At 36.2% G+C, this 21,954-nt stretch overlaps 1 protein-coding gene across 1 annotated transcript; it reads left to right on the top strand.

The window, feature by feature from the left end:
• The first annotated feature begins 504 nt into the window (after positions 1-504).
• Positions 505-21,863, top strand: UFL1 (UFM1 specific ligase 1). Its single transcript, XM_059467645.1, has 19 exons — positions 505-583; positions 1,276-1,421; positions 2,279-2,307; positions 2,947-3,044; positions 3,877-3,991; positions 4,235-4,365; positions 5,033-5,091; positions 8,370-8,516; positions 9,608-9,783; positions 10,450-10,629; positions 10,944-11,061; positions 13,299-13,421; positions 15,100-15,220; positions 16,101-16,264; positions 17,361-17,491; positions 17,614-17,694; positions 18,427-18,512; positions 18,946-19,126; positions 19,820-21,863. Exons 1-19 carry the CDS (start codon positions 507-509, stop codon positions 20,030-20,032), a joined length of 2,376 nt encoding a protein of 791 aa, XP_059323628.1. The 5' UTR covers positions 505-506; the 3' UTR covers positions 20,033-21,863.
• Positions 21,864-21,954: the final 91 nt, after the last annotated feature.

Consider the following 21,954-nt stretch of genomic DNA (forward strand, 5'->3'; position numbering starts at 1 on the left):
CGAGTCAGCTCTCGCTAAGCGCCCAAAAGGCCTTTAAGTCTGTGGGGCTCACTCACTTCTGGTGTGACAGCTAAATAAATTCAGCTTGCACCTCGCTGCGTAACAGCGATCCCGCTAAGCGGCGACACCATTGATCTCACACCCAGTGTAAATTTCATTTCAGGTTTCGCTGGTGGCAGCTCCTAGCGCGCTTTCCGCTGAGAGCTGGGCTCACAGCCCAGGCCCCGCTGCGATAGCCCCGAACGGAGCGGCTGCTCTCGGGCCGCCGCGGGCAGCACAGCAGAGCTGCTGCCTTGCCCGCCCCGCCGGGACCCCACTGCTGGAGCCAGCCCCGACTGCGGAAATCGCTTTTTGCTCCTTTTCCCGCGGTTGGCTTTTGTTCCGCCTGTTTTCAATGACCCAACCCGCACAGGGGCTCCTCCGTGCCGCGGGGCGGCGCTGCGGGCGGAGGCCGGCCCCGCTCGCTGCCCGCCGCCGCCCGGCCGCGGCTGACGTGTCGCTGCGCCATGGCGGCGGCCTGGGAGGAGATCCGGCAGCTGGCGGCCGATTTCCAGCGGGCGCAGTTCGCCGAGGTAGCCCACAGGTGAGCAGGGCGGCGCCGGCACCGCCTGCTGCGCCCCTTTCCCGCGCCCCTTCCCCGCGCCGGCCGCCCTTTCCCCCGCGGCCCCCAGCCCGTGCACCCCGCGGGGCCCGGCCCGGCCCGGCCCCTCTCCCGTTCCCTGTGTCAGTGTTGGAGCCCCGCGTCCCTTCGGGGACCCCAGAGCACGGGCAGGCCCAGGGCAGCGACTGAGTGTGTAGTCATTGCTGAGTTGGAGTTGCTCAAAATCATCACGGCTTCAGTGCTCGGTTTCACTCTTCTGTCTGCTTGACTAGTTGAGGCCATTGCCCAGAACTTGTTTTTGTTAAAGAAAAATTAATCCGAAATGCGCAAAAGTAAAATAAAGGCGCACAGAAGTGTCATAGACACGAATTCTTTAATTACAGGCGTCCCCAAATTCACCAGCAGGTGCATTCTCACAGCTGACAGGGCTGAAAGCTGTTCAGGAGGAGAGTAAAAGTTTTGGAGAGATGACCCACTCAAGTGAAATCATATGGATGATTTGGTGGGTGTTAAGCAGGATACAGGCATTAATTTCTTAGTCTGAAAAAGTATGTTCACAAAGAACTGCAAGCAGTCTTCATAGTACTTCCCATGTTTAGTGTGTTTGAAATTTTAAAGGTAATTTTAGCAAGCACTTGCTTAGAATAACTGCTGACTCCTTCTGCTTCTGATAGATTGTCAGAACGGAACTGTATAGAAATTGTGACAAAGCTGATCGCAGAGAAGCAGCTGGAAGTAGTGCACACCCTTGATGGCAAGGAGTATGTCACTCCAGCACAGATTAGTAAGGAGATCCGCGATGAGCTCCATGTTTCTGGTGGTAAGTGTGTCACTTTCCTTCTTCCTTTGAATTTGGAAGTTAATTTTGAAGGCTACAAAAGATTTTGAAAGTTTTCAGTACTCTTAATCTTTCCGAAAAAGTCAGTTTGCTTCATCTAAACATTAATTCACCTACTGCTCTTTTATTTTCACTTCAGATCTGTGTTAGGCTTTTAGATAAGCATATCAAGGTAGGCTGTTTGGTTTGTCTTCACCCATGGGGAATTTCTGACATAAAGGTTGTATAAAAATCCTGTTGAAGGAAATTTGATGTTTTAATACAGTTAGTACCTGGCCAGGATGTTTGACCCTGTCTTGGAATTTAAAATTCATTCTCCTTTCACGCCATTGATAGTAATAATATTTGTAAATTGTCATTGAGAAGTTCTTTTATTTTACCAATGTGAAGAGCCACTTACATTGAAAGATATGACTTAGATATATAAGGAAGTTCAGATAGCTTTTTGTTGATGGCTTTAATAAGCAGGCAGTATTGTACTTTGAGTTATTCCTAAGGGTGAATTTCACTGAGTCATATGTTCAGAAAAATTGACTTCTTATTATGTCCATTCTGGTTAGCCATTTTCTCACTGTTATCACAGGTTTGCCTCAGTTTGTGTTTTGCCATGGTGTATCATACCATTGAGACAGCTTGGACTGAATTAAAATTTGGTGGGTTTTTTGTTATTAGCATCATGAAAGGTAGAAAGTTTTAACAATCTCTGGGCACTCGTGGACTAGTTTAATTGGTCTACAGAAAAAGTAATTAAATCTTTTGTGCACAATGATCTGTACTTTATTCTAAATCTCTTCAAATATGTTTCATGTGCTAAAAGTGTGTTTTATCTTTTCTTGAAGGTCGAGTTAACATTGTTGACTTACAACAGGTAACTTTAGTAATAAAAACTTTATACTTCTTTATTTTCATCACCATGTATGCTGTGAATACGGAGTTCATTAATTGAAACCTCTCTGCTTAGTGATAATCTAGGACTTCTGAAATTACTACTGATAAATACACTTTCTGTTTATGAACTCTTTCTTTGTAAACTAAGGAGGGCAGACTGAAAAGAAATATGTCACCCATTTAAATTTAAAGCTGCAGGAGGCTGCATTATTAGTTTTGCATGCCTCTTTGAATCTGTCCTCTTCCTTCATTATTCTTTGTGTCTCCACTAATCTTTGTCCTGCAGTAGTCTTCCTCTGTGGCTAATTTTTCCTTCAGGATTGAGCAAATTTACTTGGAAACAGAAAACCTTCCTAAAAGCCAATTTCCTATTTTGTCTTACTGCTTTCTGGTATTTTTTTATCACATAGTTTTCTTCAACCTTGTAACAGTTGCAAAGAGAGGTTTTTTTCTCTAAAGGATTGCTACTTTATTCCAAAACACAGATCAAGTGTATTTGTATGCAATAGTATAAAAAAATAAGAGCATCTTTCCTCAAGATATAGGAATGTGTAACTAACGTCTCAATGTTTGAGAATGATTTTCAATTTAAAGTTCTGATAAGAGTTTTTTTTTTTAGGTGATAAATGTGGACCTTCTGCACATTGAAAACAGAGCTAATGACATTGTTAAATCTGAAAAAGGTATTCAGCTTGTACTGGGACAGCTTATAAATGAGTGAGTACCTTCAGGAGCAATATGTATAATTCATACCATGCTTATTTTTTAAACGCAGACTAAAACTTAGTGTCAAACCTTTGTTGCTTCTGAAGTGAAATACATTTTTCTTGGCTGATCTTAGAGCTGCTTGGTGGTGATCAGTGCTACTCTTAGCAGGTGAGACTTATCTCAGCAAAGCATCCAGTGAATCCATGGTGTAAAGGCCCTACTGAACATCTGTGTTCAGTGTCCTGCATTTAAGAGGCTTCATTTCTTACCCAGTGTGTCTGTGTACCACAGCCAGATCTCATTTGTTTCTAGTTTTGCTGTCTGCCTCAGCTATTGACAAACATTCTATCTCTTATTTTACCTCACAAGCCTAAGATGTTTGAGCTGGTTATTTCATGGCTTCCAGCACCCTAACAACCACTGAACTAATACCCTTATGGGGCTGTCCTTTTTATTGATTGAGCTTCAGGAACTATTTTTGTCAAATATGAAGTACCTGGCTCTCTTGAAATAGTTAAGACCTGTCTTGCTTACTTAAGCTGTTTTCCAATTTTCATTGACATTTTTTTCCTCTTTCTCTTGCTTGAAATTTTCATACAAGTAGATAAATGCCCCATGTTACAACTAGCTACCTGCTTAGCAGGCTTTTTAAAAAAACACACACATTTTCCCTTACACTGTTCTCCTTTATTCATTTAAAATAACTTTTAGTTTATTTTTGCAAAGATGTAACAGAAAGAGGTATATTAAAAGAGGTCAGTTACTCAGTATGTGATCTTGAGGTTGACTTTGAATGTCACACTTAATGTGTTGTCTTTTCTTTTTCTCATTTTTACTAAAGGAGTTACCTGGATCAATTAGCAGAAGAAATAAATGATAAACTACAGGAAACTGGCCAGGTGACAATATCAGAACTCTGCAAGGCATATGACCTTCCAGGAGACTTCCTGTTACAGGTGATGGAAGCCACCAACCTGGCAAATGCAGGATTGGTTGTGACAACCTTCTTTCTTTATCTTTGCAATATCCATGGCTTTAGGTCACTGTTTTATGCAAAATTAATACAAAGGTTAAATCTTCGTTTTCATGGTACATCTGCAAACTATACTTCTGTTTTCTGCAGAGTTTTCTGTCATTAGATACCCATATATCTGACGGAAGAAGGCATGCTTAGAAAAGCTCAATTTTTCTATTTTCAGGCATTATCCAGGCGTTTGGGTAGAATTATTCATGGCCAACTAGACCAGGAAAACCGTGGGGTGATTTTTACAGAAGCCTTCGTGTCCCGCCATCGAGCGCGCATTCGTGGGCTCTTCACTGCGATTACTCGGTAAATTGCAATGCTGCAACCACACAGTAAAATATTATTGCCATAGGTCTTTATGGTCCAGATTCACTTGTGTTTGAAAAAGAAAAAGGATCTATGGGTTTATTCCCCTAAGTGTAGTAAAATTCCTGGGGACCAGTTCTCAGTTACGTTAGACTCACTTGTTAGAAATAGGAACTCACTTTTGGAAAACAAGGGAAGTATTGTTATATTGTATATTGTTATACTGTATATAACAATATACTGTTATATTGTTATATACACTATACAACATACATTAGTGTTTTGGCTGAAGAAAATGTTACTCTGTAGTTCTTTTATTACTTTGTAGAATATCTGTCCTCTTGTCACTCCACTGCTCCTTAGTCAGTTACATATTGATATGGTCACTACATATGATTATAGATAAGTTTTTCTTATTAAATCAAATTTTTGTGTCACTTTGTAGGAAGAGGAAAAACTTAACAAAGCAGAAGTTTCCTTACAATAATTATCATGGCTTTTGTGTTATTACTTCACAGTAATTCAGAATTAAAACCTTGTAAGCTATTTTAAACATCAATGTAGTACCCTGAGGCTGTATTCATCTCTAGTAACCTCTCTTGTTTCTGGATTCTCCACATCAGTTTCATATAATTAATTTATATTTTGTTTTTCTTTTTTTCCCAAGGCCTACACCTGTAAGTAGCTTGATCACTCGGTATGGATTTCAAGAACATTTACTTTACTGTGAGTTTCATTCAGAATATTTTGTGTGTTTGTTAGGAAATCCTTTCCTCATTATCAAAAGTGTGCTTTCAAAGAAGCTTTTTAGCACATAGACTTAATTCTGAAATACAGAACAATGTGTTTCTCTTTAGTGTAGAAAGTATTAAACCCTTTGTGCTATCCATAACTGAAGGGATGTTCTCTGTATCCAGAGCAATGAAAACATTTGTTGACGAGATGCCTCTGGGGACAGAATGATGGAAGAAGTACAGTACTTATTTATCCATCTCTTTCATTATTTGCCCTTAGCTACTAGCAGTTTTATCACTGAAGCACACAAAAGGGGACAGATTTTATGTAGCCAAATGGCATTAATTGCTCCGGATTTGATTTACTGACTTTTTTCTGTGATAAAGGAGGCTAAGCTTTTGTTGTACTCTTAGTTGAATGACTTTATATGCTGAGAGATAAAACATATCCTTAAACTGTTTGCTTTTATTTTCCTTTTCTAAGTAGAAATGCATAAAATTCCCTATTCAGCAGCTTAAATCTTCAGGCTCTACTTGTTTGTCACTTTTTATGCCCTCCCCTCTTTCTCAAAAATGCTGCTTCAAGCATCATTAGTCTTCTGTACTGGCTGACCAAGTGCTGCTGGTCTTTTAAAATCCTTTATTGGTTTTCTGTCTCTTCTCCTGAACCTTAATGCTTCTCTAGGTTGGATATTTTTGCCTTCAGGGCATTGTTCACTTTAGCTCAACTGTAATATCTCTCTGCTTATCCTGTTGTTCTCCACCACAGGCTTATTCATTAAAAATTAAAATCCTAGCACTTAAATAAAATCATATAAACAGTCTACTTCCACATGATCAATTTAAAATTTCCACCATTTTTTATGTGCCATCCAAGTTTTCATAGATTAAAGGGAAAATCTGTCGAATTGCATTATAATCTTGTCTCAATACCCAGCAAATTTCAGATAAGTCCTTCAAGTACATCATCATGTTTTGATGATGTACAGTGTTAATTGGAATTGAAGTTCTTGTATTCTCCTGACACCAGTGAGCATCACAATACGTTCTTCTAGTATTTCAATGGGGTTTTTTTAGTGAGTTTTTTTCATTCTTTTCTTTATTTTTTTTTACTTTCTCTCATTACCTCTGCAGCTTCTAAGTTTCAAAGAGCTTTTTATCTTTTTATTTGCTGCCAGATTTTATTGTGTCCCTTTGCTGAGATACCATTTCTATTTCACAAATGTTGCAAACTTGAAAAATACCTTTTAATGATGTAACTTTTTAGCTTTTTATGTCTGTTGCTGTTAGCAATGTGTTTAAAAGTGATCATCAGTTTTCTGTCTCTTCCAGAATAAAAATGTAAGTTCGGTGTAATATTTATATTATTTGCAAACAGCTAATTATTTAATCAATACTTGAGTTTACACAGGGTAAATATTATTCTTTGGTTCTTTCACATAGATGGGCTGCTATTCATCTTAAGCTCTCATAAAGTTACAATAAAAAGTAGTTTTAGAAATGTGAAACTCTTCAGGTTAAGACACTAATTACAAAGCATAATGAAATAACAGATGTTATTTACTTTTGGGCATTGTATTGTGTGTAGGACTGACATGGAGGGACACTTACCATCTTTGTCAGACTTTGATGGAGACCTAATAGGTCACTACAAACTACTTGGTCACCTTTAAAAATAAATGAGAATTCATGGTAGTTCTACAGGGATCCTGTTGTTTTAAAACAAAATACTGTCTAGACATAACTGTAGCAATGCACTGTGAAGTCACTGAGAGCACCTCCACTGCCCTGGAGGTTTAGAACTGGCACTTGATAAAATACAGAATTTAATTGATGTGTTCATTTGACTTCTTTTCTTCTGACATCTTCTTTCTGTAAAGAATAGATTTTTTTCTTTTCCTGCATGAATAGATTTTTCAACCAACTTTGTGGTGTTCTAGGAAAGTCTAATTATTTTTCCTAAAAACTTTGAATAAAAAGAAGTAGAAATTGCAAACAGAGAACCATTCTGTATTATCTAACAGTTGCTTAAGTGGAACAGACACCTTGACTCTATTTTCTAGGGCAACTAAAATATTAGGAAGTATAAAAAACTTACTTTATTTCCAGAATTGGCCTTAAAAGTTCCATTTTACTCAATGTAACTGAACCATAGTAGAACATAATTCCCGGTTTTTGTCTTAAATTACATAAAGCTATATCTTGTTTAAATCAGTTTCTCTTTCTGCTGCATTTTTTCAGTGTAAGTATTGTTCAGCTTTGCTAGTGGCAGTTGTGCTCAATAGCTGCTAGCCTATAGAAGCTCATCTACACTATGGGCATATCTGACAAAAACTGTCATGATTTGCTGTGCACTGTTTCTTCTGGAACTGGGCTTTCAGGTAAACTTTCCTGCATAAGTGAGCTGGACCTCTGTGTGCTGTACTAAGCATGTTGAAGTGTTGATTGCTGCTTCTGTTTAATGAGGAAGAAGTCTTGCCATGTGATACCATTTAATGTTTTGTTCCAGAGCAAAACACGTCTTTTAATGAAATAGAAATGAACATAAACTGAGTATTAAAAAAAGCCATTTGGCAAAGCTCTGGAAATTAGCAGAGTTAGCAGTTGGTGTCACTGATTTTTTAAAATGTATCTCTCGTATTGCAGAAAGGCGGAAGCAGATCATAGGAGGCAAATCAGATATTCCTATGCAATTTAAATGGATTTTAAAAATCTTATTTAGCATTGAGAAGTGCTTAGTGCTTCGGTACTGCCAGTTACCAATATGTTTTTTGTTAGCAGTATTCTCAAGAGGTTATTATTGGCAGCTGTGTTATGCAGTTTAGGTAATGACTTTTCATGTCATTTTCTGCATCCAGATTTTTTTTTTTCCATTTTGGTTAATGTGCAAGCAATGAATTTAAAAAAAATTACTAATAAAATGCTATTATATTTTACTGTTCTGGTCAGAGAAAGAGTCTTCTATGTCTGCATTTTTCAAATTAAAACTAGAAGTGCCCTGGTATATATCCAATAAAAAACATTTTGATCCTGCCATTGTGGCTCACTTTTTAGAAACATTGTCTGATTTGTCTCATTTCCAGAGCTTTTTTGAAGAAATTCTCTTAAGTTTTAAAAATAATTGATAGAGCTTGGCAATGTTTTATTAGAACAAGCACAAACTAATTGGTGGAAAGAAAGGAGAAACAAACCAGGGAAAATAATTACTATCTTTTGATTAATGGATATACTAACTTAGGAAACATCTCTTCCTTTGTTTTCCTCTTGTAGCTTTGCTAGAGGAACTTGTTAATGCTGGTCGTCTGAAAGGCACCGTGGTTGGTGGGAGGCAAGATAAGGCTGTGTTTGTTCCAGACATCTATTCCAGAACACAGAACAAATGGGTGGATTCCTTTTTCAAGCAGAATGGTTACTTAGGTAATTAATCTATATTCCTATAGATAAAATACCTTTCTAAAACTAGTGTAGGTAATTGGTCTTACCTTAATATAGCCAGCGCTTAGGGTGAAGCCTCATAAGGAGAAGTGGAAACCAATGCAGTGGCTGATACTCCTTTGCTCAAACTCCACCTTGCTCATAATGATGTGTGTTACTTTATCACAATGAACTGTATTTCAGCAGAGGGACTGTACTGCTAAACAGTAACTATTTCTCACAAACAATTACAAATGCTGGTTTTGTTACTGCTCTGAAGACATTGATTAGCCTGCTCATTGTAGACTTTTCAGATCATCATGGCTGCAGTTTCAGGCCAGATGTCCAGATTAAAACCAAACTTTGGTCCAAACATGCCATGCTCAGGAAGAACTTTTTTCCAAAATAATATTTGTAGAACTGGAGTGAGTAGCACTAGTTTCCTGATTAGAATCCAGACAATTATATCTAACTTGAAGCTGAGTGATGCTGGATGATGGTGTTGTGAAACACCATGAGCTGTGGGAAAATGTGGATCTGAATAAAGAGAGGAATATCCCCTTATGGTCCCAAATGGTCAGGCCCTAAGTAGCTGTTATTCTTGCAGATTGAAAAGGTTCACCCTAACTTAAAATAAATGATAGTATCAAGTGTTTCTGTAACACTGCTTGACTGATGGAGTGTCTGTGAGTCTTTGAATGTTTTCCACACATCTTAAGATAAACAACTAAATAGTTGAAAACAAAACACTTGGAGACTGTAGGTATTGTAAATATTGTTCATTATATATTAGAATACTTTGGAAAGATATGACTGCAAATACGAACTTAATGGTATAAAAATATGAAAAAGCCAATTTTCTAAACTCAGATCAAAGTCACATCCATGATTTAATCTGCCTACTTCTATTAAGAACATTTAGATGTAGCTTGTACTGAACTAACTTTTAGGTCAGCATTAGCTTAAGGCTGCATTGACTTGTATAAAAAATATGTTTAACTCTTCGTTTCCTGCTTTCAAATTAAAGTCATCTCATAAGATCTTGTATGTATATAAAGGAACTAAATTTTAACAGACATCTAACTGTTTTACAGAATTTGATGCATTGTACAGACTTGGCATCCCTGACCCAGCAGGCTACATTAAAAAAAGATACAAGTCTGCCCAACTCTTATTTCTGAGAGCAGCTTGTGTTGGTCAAGAGATTGTGGATCAAGTTGAAGCCTCTGTGGAGGAAGCCATCAGCTCTGGAAACTGGATAGATGTAGCAGTAAGCAATCCTTTCAATTGCTTTGTTTTTTGTTTTTTTTTTTTCTTATTTTTATGTCAAATGATACTTTATTGAAACTACATATATGTGTAATGAAATTCTATGTTGTCAAAGAAGAAAATTCAGGCTAATTAAAATGACAGGTAAAAGGGCATTATTTGCCTTTGATTTGACCTGAACAAAAACAGGGGAAGGACCTACTGGCATTCAGTTTATAGATATGTGAGACTAACTTTCATTTCAAACTAGTGTATTTCTCTACTAGAGAACAATATATTACTGTTGGGCTTTTTTTTTTTTTTTGAGAAAATGTCTAAACGAAATGCTTACAACACTTTTGGTGAGCAGAGGGACCTTAGCCACTTTGTCCTAAGTCCTAATTTTAGGCCTTACAGCACTACCTTTTTTGCTCTGAAGTGCTGCTGATGTTCTGTGTTTGGTGTTGCTTTGTAGCTGTTGTACCATGCATTTGCCCAGAGGTAACACATATTTCTATAGAAATGTGGATTTGCATGTTAGAAGATTTAAAATAGTGTGTAGTCTTAAATTAGTAGCTTAATTTGAAAAGTGCAGTGCTTTCTGAATAGTTAGTAGGTGTCAAAAGGCCTCTGTCTATTCTGTTTATCCACTTACAAGGCTGCTGTATTTTAATCTTCTTTACCCTAGACTCTTCTGCCCAGCTCATTGTCAGTAGAAGATGTTGGGATTTTGCTCCAGCAAGTGATGAGGTCTTTAAACAAAAGCTCTTCAGGTTTGGTCTTCAATGACACCATTGCAGTCAGTGAGAAATTTCTAAGCAGCTGTGCTGAGCTCTTTTCTGATCTGATGCAACAGAAAGCAGAAAAGGTACAGTAGGTTTTTGTTGGTCAAGATGCAGTGCACGTTGAGTTTTGGAGTAAAGTTCATGGGACTTTCCAGTCTCTGTTAAAATTTCTGTACATCTCATCTGAAATACAACTAGAGAAGAAGCAAGACAAATAACAGCAGGTTTCTATATTTGATGGGTGTAATTTATATTCTGGTGTACTCAAGAAGTCCAGTCTTGTGTTGCACTTGGAAAATGTGATGTTTGATTCGTGTACTTGAAAATGGCGAGCTGGCTTAAATGTTTCTTCCATTGCTGTATCTTTTTGCTATGGTGTGCATGTTCTTCCTTTTAGGAAATTAAAAACAACCCTGTTAATTTAATCACTGAAGAGGATTTAAAACAGGCTTCTTTAGAGAACTCGTATGCTAATAAAAAAGACAAAAAGGATGAAAGAAGAAAGAAAGCAGCAGGTAAGATATCAATATTCAGCTTAAGCAAAAAAAAAAAAAAAAAACAAACTAATTTGTTTTGTCTTTGAAATACTCAAATATAAAATTAGTATATTTTTTAGTCCATTAAATGCTTCCAGTCTGTTGCTTAAGATATTTAAGAAATAATCCAGCTGCTTACCATTATACTGTGGATATGCATGCATCTCAGCTATGCCCATGAGAACTAATTTCAGACTTAGAAATGCAGAGGAAGTACTGTAAAGGACTCTTGAGTAGTTCAACACAAGTGAACAGTTTTTAGAAGCAAGGAAGCCTGTGTTCATTTATTATTTTATACAGTATGATCACACAAGACTGAATAAAAGCAGTATTAGCTCAGGGACCTCTCTACTATGTTTTATTACACAGTACATATAAAATTTTAGTCTCCATTTTTCAGGGGTCCAGGAAAATTACTATGTTTCTTATTATTGGTCTTTGGATGTTAATTCCAAAATAACTTCTTCTAAAATTAGAATGAGTTTTTGGGATATTTTTTTTTTGAGGAATACTTGTCATCTTTTCTGAGAAAACAATGCCATGGAATTTTCTGGTTTTGCACATGTAACAGTTACTTGGAGATTTAGACAGTTTACCTTGAGCTATATTCTGGATTAAATTAATCCCAAACCTTACTTCATTTGTGTGGTGACTGTTTGGAATAGATTTCAGTTGAAGGAAGAATAAATATATGTGGATTTAACCCTTTGAAATCATCCTGCTTTTTAAACCGGTATTCAGTCTGAAGACTATGAATCCCAAAAACTTTGTGTGATTCTTGTGCTGTTGCAACAGAGCTGAGCAATCTATGTTGAACTCACTTGCAGAGTGTTACTGTGCTACTGAAAGTAAGAGCATTAGAGCACTGGTGCATCTGGCTTGATTGAATATACTCATCTGCAAAATAGAACATTCTACTCTTAAAAAAGAGCATGAGTAGGCCTGAGTTGATATGGAAATTAAACTTATGCTTGCCACAAGAGATGGCAGATTTTTCTAGGCCATAGCTAAGGTAGAGAAGCTTGAATCTTTAATTGAGTTGTCATAATAGAATGACTTCAGTTTCCAGCCCTCTGAGGAGTGAGACTCTACTGAGCCTGTACCATGTTTCTAGACAAATTGATACCCACAGGTAACATGCTGCACCATCAGTGAGCACTACCCTGAAATGTTTTATTATGGACTGTTATGTGCATTACCTAAAAAGACCCCAACATAACAGTTTTATGTAATGTAATTACTGTAATGCAGTCACATTTCAAATAAGTTTGTGAAAAGCACTATTTTTTGGCTGTTCCTGCAGAGTGATGCTTAAAAATCCATCTGTGGCATGTAACAGATGCAGTTAGCTTTTTAAGGAAGAGCACCATGTCTTTGTGTTTCCTTTTCTTAAAAAACAGTAGTTACATAATGTAGTTACTTGAAACCTTGGACCATATTTAAATGGAAAAAACACCTGCTTTCTCAATGCATATATGTCTAGCACCATGGAGTTTAAATTTCTTCTAAGTGAAAAAATAACAGAAGAGGTTGTGAAAAAGGGAAGAAAGAGCAGAACAGCTTGTCTTGTGGAGAGTAGAGATTCTGTCTGCAGTTGCATACATTGATTTCAGAACTTGTGAACAAAGTAATTTGTTATGTGTGTCAGAGCTGGAACATCCCATTACTCTGTAGTCATCTAGGAAAAGTTGAAAGGGATCAAGGTCTCGAGTTAATTGAATGTGTACTTCCAATAATATTTTGGGTAAATGCTTATAGTGTAGGATTCTTTCTCTGAAAATTAACAGTTACATTATCTAACATAATTTTTATAAAGTCAAGTTATTTAGCATCACTGAATAAAAATGCTAAATGCTTACTAAGATGCTGTTTTCAGCTGACAGAGATCTCCTATTACATTATGGACCCTGGTATCTCATCTGTTTTTAGCTGAAGCAAGATACTGCTTTTTTTTTCTTCTTTTTATTATATGTGCATTTGATGTTTGTGTTTATTAATGACAGTAGCTTACACAAAGCTTTGCTTCAGTTGCTTTTTTTCTTAAGAATGAAACTTATGGCCTTAAGATTCTGAAATACATGTTCTAGGTTGTGTTTAGAATCAGGTTATGGTTTTCAATCCAGCATTAACAAGTAACATAGATAAATTACTGTGGCATTGAAAACTTTTTAAGTGCTGCAAGTTTCCTGTGTACTAAGCAAGTAATTCCCCACCAGAGGGCAGTGGAAGCGTGAGAGGAGGAGGTGGTGGGAATGCCAGAGAGATAAAGATCAAGAAAACCAAGAAGAAAGGAAGAAAGGATGCTGACAGCGATGAAGAGTCACAAGGGCCTGCCACAGGTTTGTCATTTTATTTTAGACACTATCTATTCATATCTATTCCACATGGTTTTACTACTTTGTTTTTTTCCTACATGTCTGTTCTTCCCCCACTGTTTAGATAGGGTCAGCTAAAATGTCAAGAAGATGAGAACACTATTTACTTAAAATTGTATCTATGGGTCTGGTATTTAAATTAAATGGACATTACATGTTCACTGAACAGTATAACTTAGTCTTTAAAAAGGAAGTTTAAGTCAAGGAAATAATACCATTGTATATTCATTCTTTTATTTTATGTAGGAAATGCCGTAGATTTTGGGGTGAATGTTACACTTGATTTTGTAACACCTGCTGCATAGTGTTTGATAAATGAATGGCCTAAATTAACAAATCATAGCAATCAAACAGTTTTTTTTCTTCATAGGAATAAAATACACAGTCAAAACTAATGTTTTGATAGTTTTAATATCACTTCTTATTGCTGGTGCCTGTTTGTCCACTATTAAAAGGAGCATGAATGGCTTGCTAAGTAAAAGCTAACATTTTTAGATTTAGAGCAAACAGTGGTTGCAAATGAGGCAGCCATGTTCTTTCTTTTGTTTGCTGGAGAACCAGAAATGTGTGTGCTTCCATTTTTTATGTAGGATCGAGGCTTTAAATACTGAGTGAAAGATACTTTGAAACATGATATTTGATGTGTGAAATACACTGTAGTAATTCTGTTTGATACTGTTCTCACAGTGTACTGTAATTCACATATAAATGGAATTATTTTTCAGGACGACTCAGTTACTGAGTAAAACAATGTTCAGTCTCTTCTGGTTTTTGGTGTAGGCTTTCTGTTCTGCCCTTATTGCTGTATTATAATAAATAGCTTGAACCACAATCTCAAGGTAAACTCAGATGAAACCATTCAAGTATAAATAAGGTCCTTTTTAAAACCTGATTTAACTTCCCTTTTCACTTATTTATAAACCTTGTATGTTCATTACTGCTGTGGCTCAACAAGGAACATCATTGATCTCCATACTTATGTACACAATAAGCCTGTGTTAAGGTACATCTGGAACATGTCCTTTTCTGGTTCTCTGTTCTGATCTCATTCTTACATGTAAAAATTCTACAGCACCCGGGAAAAGTTCATGTTTTGTGCAAAACTGAAATACAGATGCACTAAATTGTATGCATATAAGTTGCTTTTATTACAGGAACACCTTGTTTGATGTAATTTATCATGTTTCAGATTTTATACTGTAACCTCAAGTTTAGGACACTGTGTTACATGATTGTGTACCTTACTAAATGGAGTTTAAAAAAATAAAAACAATAGCGTTGTGAAATCCTTCAAGTAGGAACACTCAATTCAGTTTTGGCACTTTCTTTGGTCTTGGTGACATGGTTTCTAAAATAATGGGCCAAGCAGAAAAAAAAGTGTCACCAAAAATACATATCCTCATACACTACTTCAGTTGTCTATTACAGAAACTTCTAAGTGATCAAAAGAGAGATTTTGTCAGTTTTTCACATGTGTAAAATTCCGCTGTCATGTATAATCATCCCAGTTTTTCCATTGTTGATAAGCATTTCTTCTATGGTGATTGGAATTTAAGGCTTTCCAGTGTCTCATGGCACAGAGTAATTGTAGCAATACTAAATGGAATGTTTTCTCAGTGAGTGTTATTTATGGCCACTACAGGTAGGAGTAAGAAGCTGGAGTTCTCTTTCATGTCACAAGAGGAAATTGAGGATGTTTTAAAGACCCGCCTGCAGGATTGCCCTGAAGAGCTCATTACAGAAATTGCTGAACATATAAGAAGGTAATTTCAATAATTCAGCTGGAGTTAGAAAAATTGTGATTCACTTCAGATGAATCTACACTTCAGTCTTTTTTCTTGCTTAGAAAAGAGGATCTTGTTGATGGAGAATATTGTGTTTCATGTCTTTCTGTACAGCTCCCTGTTACACGTTTTATGTATTAGAAAGCTGGACTGACACAGGAATGTGCTTCTGCTTAGCAGTACATGGTCCTGCAAGCTCATTTTCAGCTTCATGGGTGTATTTACACCCCCCCACACTGGGGTTTCAGCTGTCCCATGTTCTGGACAGCCTTTGATATATGTTCATGTTTGCTGGCATCTGTGTCTCCACAGGTACCCATGAGAGTAGGATAGTAAGTTATTTTAGCAAACTGAGCTATGCAAAGATTAATAACTTCTTTTAAAAGATATTCCATACCAAAGAGAATGTGAATATGTATGTTCAGAGCAAAAGGAACATGAGATAAGACCGTAATAGCCAAGCTTGAATAGACCTGGAGTGCCATAATAACTGCATTTTTAGAAATTTGTCCAGAGGCCCCTGAAAGTTTGTGAATACCATTGCTACTAGAAATCCCTTTATCTTTCACCTTTTTCCCATTGAGGATTGTGAAAACCTTGGCATATATTTATATACCATACATACTATAATATTAGAACATCTGCCATTAAGTATAGTTTAATTAATATTTTCATTTCTTCATTTTTTTTCTGATTTTCATAATTGGCTTTTTGTTTATCTCACGGTTCTGTAGCATTCATGTCCCCATCATTTACTACATAATGAGGTCATTTTCTCTGTTGCTGATATATTTGGGAAAACCTTGTACAGTTTCACACTTTGCTCAGTGTTTTCTCCTTTCTCCTTTCCTGTTCTAAGACCTTTGACAAAAACTTACCAGGAGGTTGTGCGTTCCGTTTTTACATCTTCCACATCTTCCTCTGGAGCCAACAGAAGACAGGCTATGAAGGACTTGCAGGAGGAATTCTCAAACCTGTACAACAACATTCGGTTATTTGAAAAGGGAGCAAAGCATTTCACAGGTACAAAATATATACTTTGAAAAATGAATATGCTCCTTCAAGGATGCTAAATTTATTCCAGAATCTACATTAAAGGTCAGACAGGAGCTAGAGTTTAAAAAGGAAAATCTAGAAAGAAAAAGCTAGAGATGTGTTTAGTATGCATAACACTGGCTTTATGCTGAAGTGCATAGCTTTGCACAGTAATTGAAATTCATTCTCTTTATTTCATATCCATATTCTGTTACCTTATGTCAAGGTAACTGTGTTCTTGTCTTTCCTTCCCAAGTGTCTGCATTCTTTCCAATTTTTCACTGTCCAGATGAAAAAAAGAAAAAAAAGGAAAATACTAGTATGCTCATTTTATTCTGTCAACTGTGCCACTAATGAAAAAATTGAGTACCATCTGATTCTAAGAAGCTACTGTTTAAACCTCATAGATTTGATACTGAAAGTAGCTGCTGCTTGAGGATAGTCTGTCAGATTTGTTTTGTAGAGGTTTGCTCTGTAAGGAGTGACAGAAAAGTTAGCATTAGGAAAATACTGTAGACATTTCCAAGATTCTCTGCTCTATTCAGCTTTTGTCTAGAAAATTGCCTGTGGAGATCTTCTAGCAGAAGGAAACATCAGCAAAACTACCTGATATTTCTTTATTTTGGAATATGTAGAATTATTTCCCATTAGCCCTTGTTCTTGGGCATGTGTTCTGTAGCCTCTTTTTTTTTTTTTTTCCCAAATTCATTATTTCAGTCTTGAAGTCACATGGCTGTTCTTCTATTTAACTGCTTGTCCTGCAGAATTTTCCTTTGTATGCTCTTTGTTCAATAGCAGTGGTTCAGGAGGATTGTACAGGGTTGTTTACTGCTTATACAGGTACACCTTTGAAATACTAGCAATGCATTAAAATGTTCTTACAGACCTGAAAGCTCACATTTTTCACTGAACAACATTCCATAACAATGTCACAGCAAATGAGGGATGTTATCTTCATGTATCCAGATAACTTTCTCATACTGCGCATGGTTGATAGAGTCCACAGGTAGGAAGGTGCTGTGATAGCATCATAGGAACCAGATGATTATAATAAGTTACTTTAATCACTTATTTGTTTTAACAGATGATACTCAGACTAACCTTGCCAAACACCTATTGAAGACTCTGTGTACAGACATTACAAATCTGGTTTTCAACTTCTTGGCATCTGAGTCAATGATGACTACAGAAAATTACTCTACAATCACAAGTGAGGTACAAAAATAAAAGCTCCTTTGTAACAGTCTCGAGTAGATCAGTGATATTTTTTCAATAATATGCCAGCATCTAAAAAGATGATTAATATTACAGGTTATTTCCATTCTTGTCCCATACAGGGCAGAATCAAGATTTTAGGTAAACTGCCAGAAGATACCAAAGGTCCTTTAACTAAACTGCATACTTCTTTGAATGGCAAGGTAAAAATCAAGTTCAGATCTTCTGTTTTGCTGATAGAATGCTAATAAATAGCTGACACATGTAGTTTACTATGTAATCACTGCTGCTGTGAAGTTTGGAGGTAAAATAATGTTTTGTATTTGTGTAAAGCAGTGAGAGAAAGTGTGCTTTTGTATCTGTGAATGTTCAGAGATGAAAAGGTGATCTTAGATTTTGATACTGATAGTCACCTTTGGCTCCTTGCTGCCATATGGAATCCAGGGTGCCTTTCATAGGCAGGTGAGAAGAGTGAAAACTGAGTGAGAATCTCCAGTGTAAAGTAGTTGATGTTTTTGTATTTTGTTCCCAGAGTTCTTGATGTTTTTCCATGTATTCCTTAACTAGTAAAATTATGGATAATTTAAAGAAACCCCAAATGTTCAGATTGTGGCAGTGTAGGCACAAGGAGATTTATTTATTAATTATTTTATGCAAAAGGCCATACTGAGGTGTTTCTTAATAAAAATATATCTGTAAATAATTGTTGAACATGTATTCATTTTTAATGAATTACAGTTTGGGTTAGTATTTAAGTATATGAACTGTTGTAGATGAACAAAGGTAATTTCTACTAAATACCTGTTACTTTCTCTTTTCTTCTGTAGTTTATTTCAAGTGTATTCACAGTCATCTTTTGTGTGATTAATTGTGAACAGTAGTTATTTTTTTTTATAATCTGCAAACAGATTAAATATTTCTATTATTTTTAATAGAGTATAGAAGATTTTCTTTCGTGCCTTGATTCTGCAGTGGATATTTGTGGTGTTATGGTGAAAAAAGGAGACAAAAAGAAGGAAAGGTACCTTAATTTTATTTATTCTATGAAATGTGGCTATATTGCTGAACAAACGTGGGATGGTTAGTATGAGAGCAGTAATACTTAGTGGGTAAGAGGCAGTCCTTCTTTCCAAACTGCTTAACTGAAAAACAGCAAGTCAAGCAGTTCTAAATCCATGGGAGAAGGAGGAGAATTCACATTTAGCTAATTTTGTTGGCTCACTAACTTTCTATAGTATAAATTCCCTAGGGGTCTTTCAAAATCTGAGCTATGCCAGTGATAGTTCTTTAGGTTTTTTTTTTTTCAATTAACATTTTGGAATTCCGCATAAATAAATGGTCAGAGAAGAAAATTAAAATTAATTGATGTTAAATAAGTTTTAGCATATGTGATCAACTACTATAGGATAAAATCATAGAATCATATTTTTGTTTCATATATTCTTGTTCCTTAGGCAAGTCCTGTTTCAGCATAGACAAGCTCTGATTGAACAGCTCAAAGTCACAGAAGATCCAGCTCTTGTTCTGCACCTGACATCAGTATTGTTATTTCAGTTTTCAACTCACTGCATGCTTCATGCACCAGGAAGATCAGTACCACAGATAATCAATTTCCTAAGTGGCAAGATCCCAGAGGTATTCTTTTCTAGCTTTTTAAGGGGAAATTACCTTTTTTCTACAACAGAGCATGAAAATTTTGCCTTACACTGTTTTTGCTGCATAAACCTGACACTGTTTGATTTCATGCCTAAACATCACTTTATGTGCAGAATATACAGTTGCTCTGATCTGGACTGCATTGCAGATCAATCTCTTCATGGATCTGTCATCAATTTTTTTTTAATAAAATTAAAAATCTGTTATCAGTCCTTTGAATTAACCATAGAGACAGCTCTGTCTTGGGGGATATTACGATTCTTACAATGGAACATTTTTACATCTTTCCTCTGAGCTAGAGCATGGTTGCTTTTTAAACTTTTCTAATCCAGTTTTAAAGAAAGATGTACCTCTTAAAGAGCAAATACATACAGGTTCTGTATTTTATACTGCTGAAACTGGTGATGCTTACTAACTGTATTGCTTTCATGCTTCACTGGTTATTGTCCTGTTTTTGCAGCACTTGGATGCTTTCAGTTTTTTGCCTCTTTGAATGTCTCTCAAAATTTAGGTTGTCAAGTACTTTGTTAGAAATATATTTCTGTATTACTAACTCTCTTTGCCCAAGAATGGGAGAATGCTTTTAAAAAAATTACATCTTTAATTATAGGTCTGTCTACCTTTTCTGTAACATTGACATTCCCTGGGTTTCTTCTCATTTTGTGCCCTCAGGATCAGTATTCGCTGATAGTCAAATACCAGGGATTAGTGGTGAAACAATTGACCAGCCAGACTAAGAAAACTGAACATGGAGACAGTGAAACAAAAGATAACATGGAAGAGGAGGAAGGAGCAGAAAGCATTCGAAAAGAGCTTCAGGAAATCACTACCTCTATCAAAGATCTTGTTCTCAGACCTAGGAAATTTTCTGGAACAGAGGAATGAAACTTACTCAGCACATCCACCTCCATGACAGAGTCAGACTTTATTTTCTTCTATGCTGAAAAGAAAGGACAACAGAAAATGCTTGACAGACTTCAAATTTGGCCTCTAGTAGTTTGCAAATTACAGCCAGGGAACACAGTTGCTGGGTGATGGTGGCAAATGGAATTTTGTTACTTCCACAGTGTACTTGTAACACACATTAATGTAGATGTGGCAGAACACAGTAGTGGATGCTTTGGGTACAAAACCAGTGGGTTTTTATTGGCATCCTTATGTGAGACCTCGAGAAATTACTCTTCAAATAACAGTGTATTTTGTTCCATACACACACAGGCTGATAGTTTTACTTCTCTGATTTGGATTTGTAGTGAGATAAGGATCACATATAAGGCTGTCTGTCTTAATTTCAAATACTGGTTTTAGAACGTATGCTGATACCTAACAGCACACCAGCAAAGGCCATCTTTACTCTGGTGTCATTAGTGGATGTTTTCAGTTTCTGTTCACTGGACTGCAACAGTAAAAACACTTAGAGTACAAGTGGATGTAGATAAACTTAAGGAAAGTGATCCACTACTAATGTGAGTTTCATGAACACTCAAGTTCATGAACATCAGCACACTGATACTACTGATGTATTCTGCTAATGTCTGAATAGCTGTTCATTTAAAACTTGTAATCTAGAAAAGGTGACTCTCTTTTGCATTGGCATTTTGGGAGCAGATAAATTCTGTTAAACTTGCCATATTGTACTTGCCATGTGTTTATTCAGCAGATTTGTTGAGTCCAGTTCCCATAGCAGATAGATTTCCATTTGCATTCTGTCAGCTCTTGAGAGAACTTGTGGTGTTCTGTTTATCCTGAGTTTCTTGAAAATAATTTAGTTCATTATCTTTCTACATAAACTTCATAGACAGAAGTACTGCTTCCCTCAAGTTTTTTGTGAGCCTTATATTTACATTAACAGTACTTTATGTCTTCAGGAAAGTACAAAAATGTGAAAAATTGAGTTCTATCATTATTAATGCCATAATTCTTGTATGGCAGATATACTTCTAAATTTATTTTGGAGAGAAAATAATTTTTAAATTTGAAATATCTAAGTTTTGTTACTTCAGTAATACCCATTGATTTCAGGTATGTAATTTCAGGGGGCTTGCATAACATCAAGGTTGAGTAATAAGAGATGGAAAACGTTCTTTTCACTAAAAATGTCATTCACTTATCCTTGCCAAAGTTAATGCTCAAAGAGGGCAAATTTTGTGCAAATTCTGCTCCATTCAAATTTTTCTGTTTTCCAACAATTCACACATTCTTGTGAGTTTAATCATAAATTGCAATTTATGATTAAACATCCAATTGCAACAATCGAAGAGGCCAGGTGTGGAACTCCAGTAACAGAGTAACAAATGTTAAGGTAATTTTGGTGATATAAACAATAGAATTTTTCACATATTTAAAAGGCAGTAATGTTTAACAATGTTCATGCCAATGCTGATCTTTTATCAGCCATGAGGCAAGAAGTAAAGGCAGTTGTTTCTCTTTCCTTGGTGGGAGGTTATAACAGCTGACAATGAAAGACAGTGGGGAATAAAAGACAATAAATATTCAGGTTGTTGAACTTTAGGAAATGGTTTGTGTACCAGGAATAGGTTTGATTTCATGCTGTTTAGCCAGAATAATTAATAAGTTCCTATAATGAATGTAAACAATTTTATATGACATTGAGCTCTTTTGTAAATAATATGCTATATGAAATTCTGTATGCAAATAAGAAATTATTTTAATAACATTAAATGATGAATGAAGTATTTGAAGAGCATTCTGTTGAGATCGCCAGTGTTTGATCATCTTGCAACTTGCAGCTTTCAAACAGCAATAGGTAATATGCACTGTTAGACTTAACACACCATTCTGAGTGT

This window comes from Ammospiza nelsoni, chromosome 3, assembly GCF_027579445.1.
Source record: "Ammospiza nelsoni isolate bAmmNel1 chromosome 3, bAmmNel1.pri, whole genome shotgun sequence".
Classification (NCBI taxonomy): domain Eukaryota; kingdom Metazoa; phylum Chordata; class Aves; order Passeriformes; family Passerellidae; genus Ammospiza; species Ammospiza nelsoni.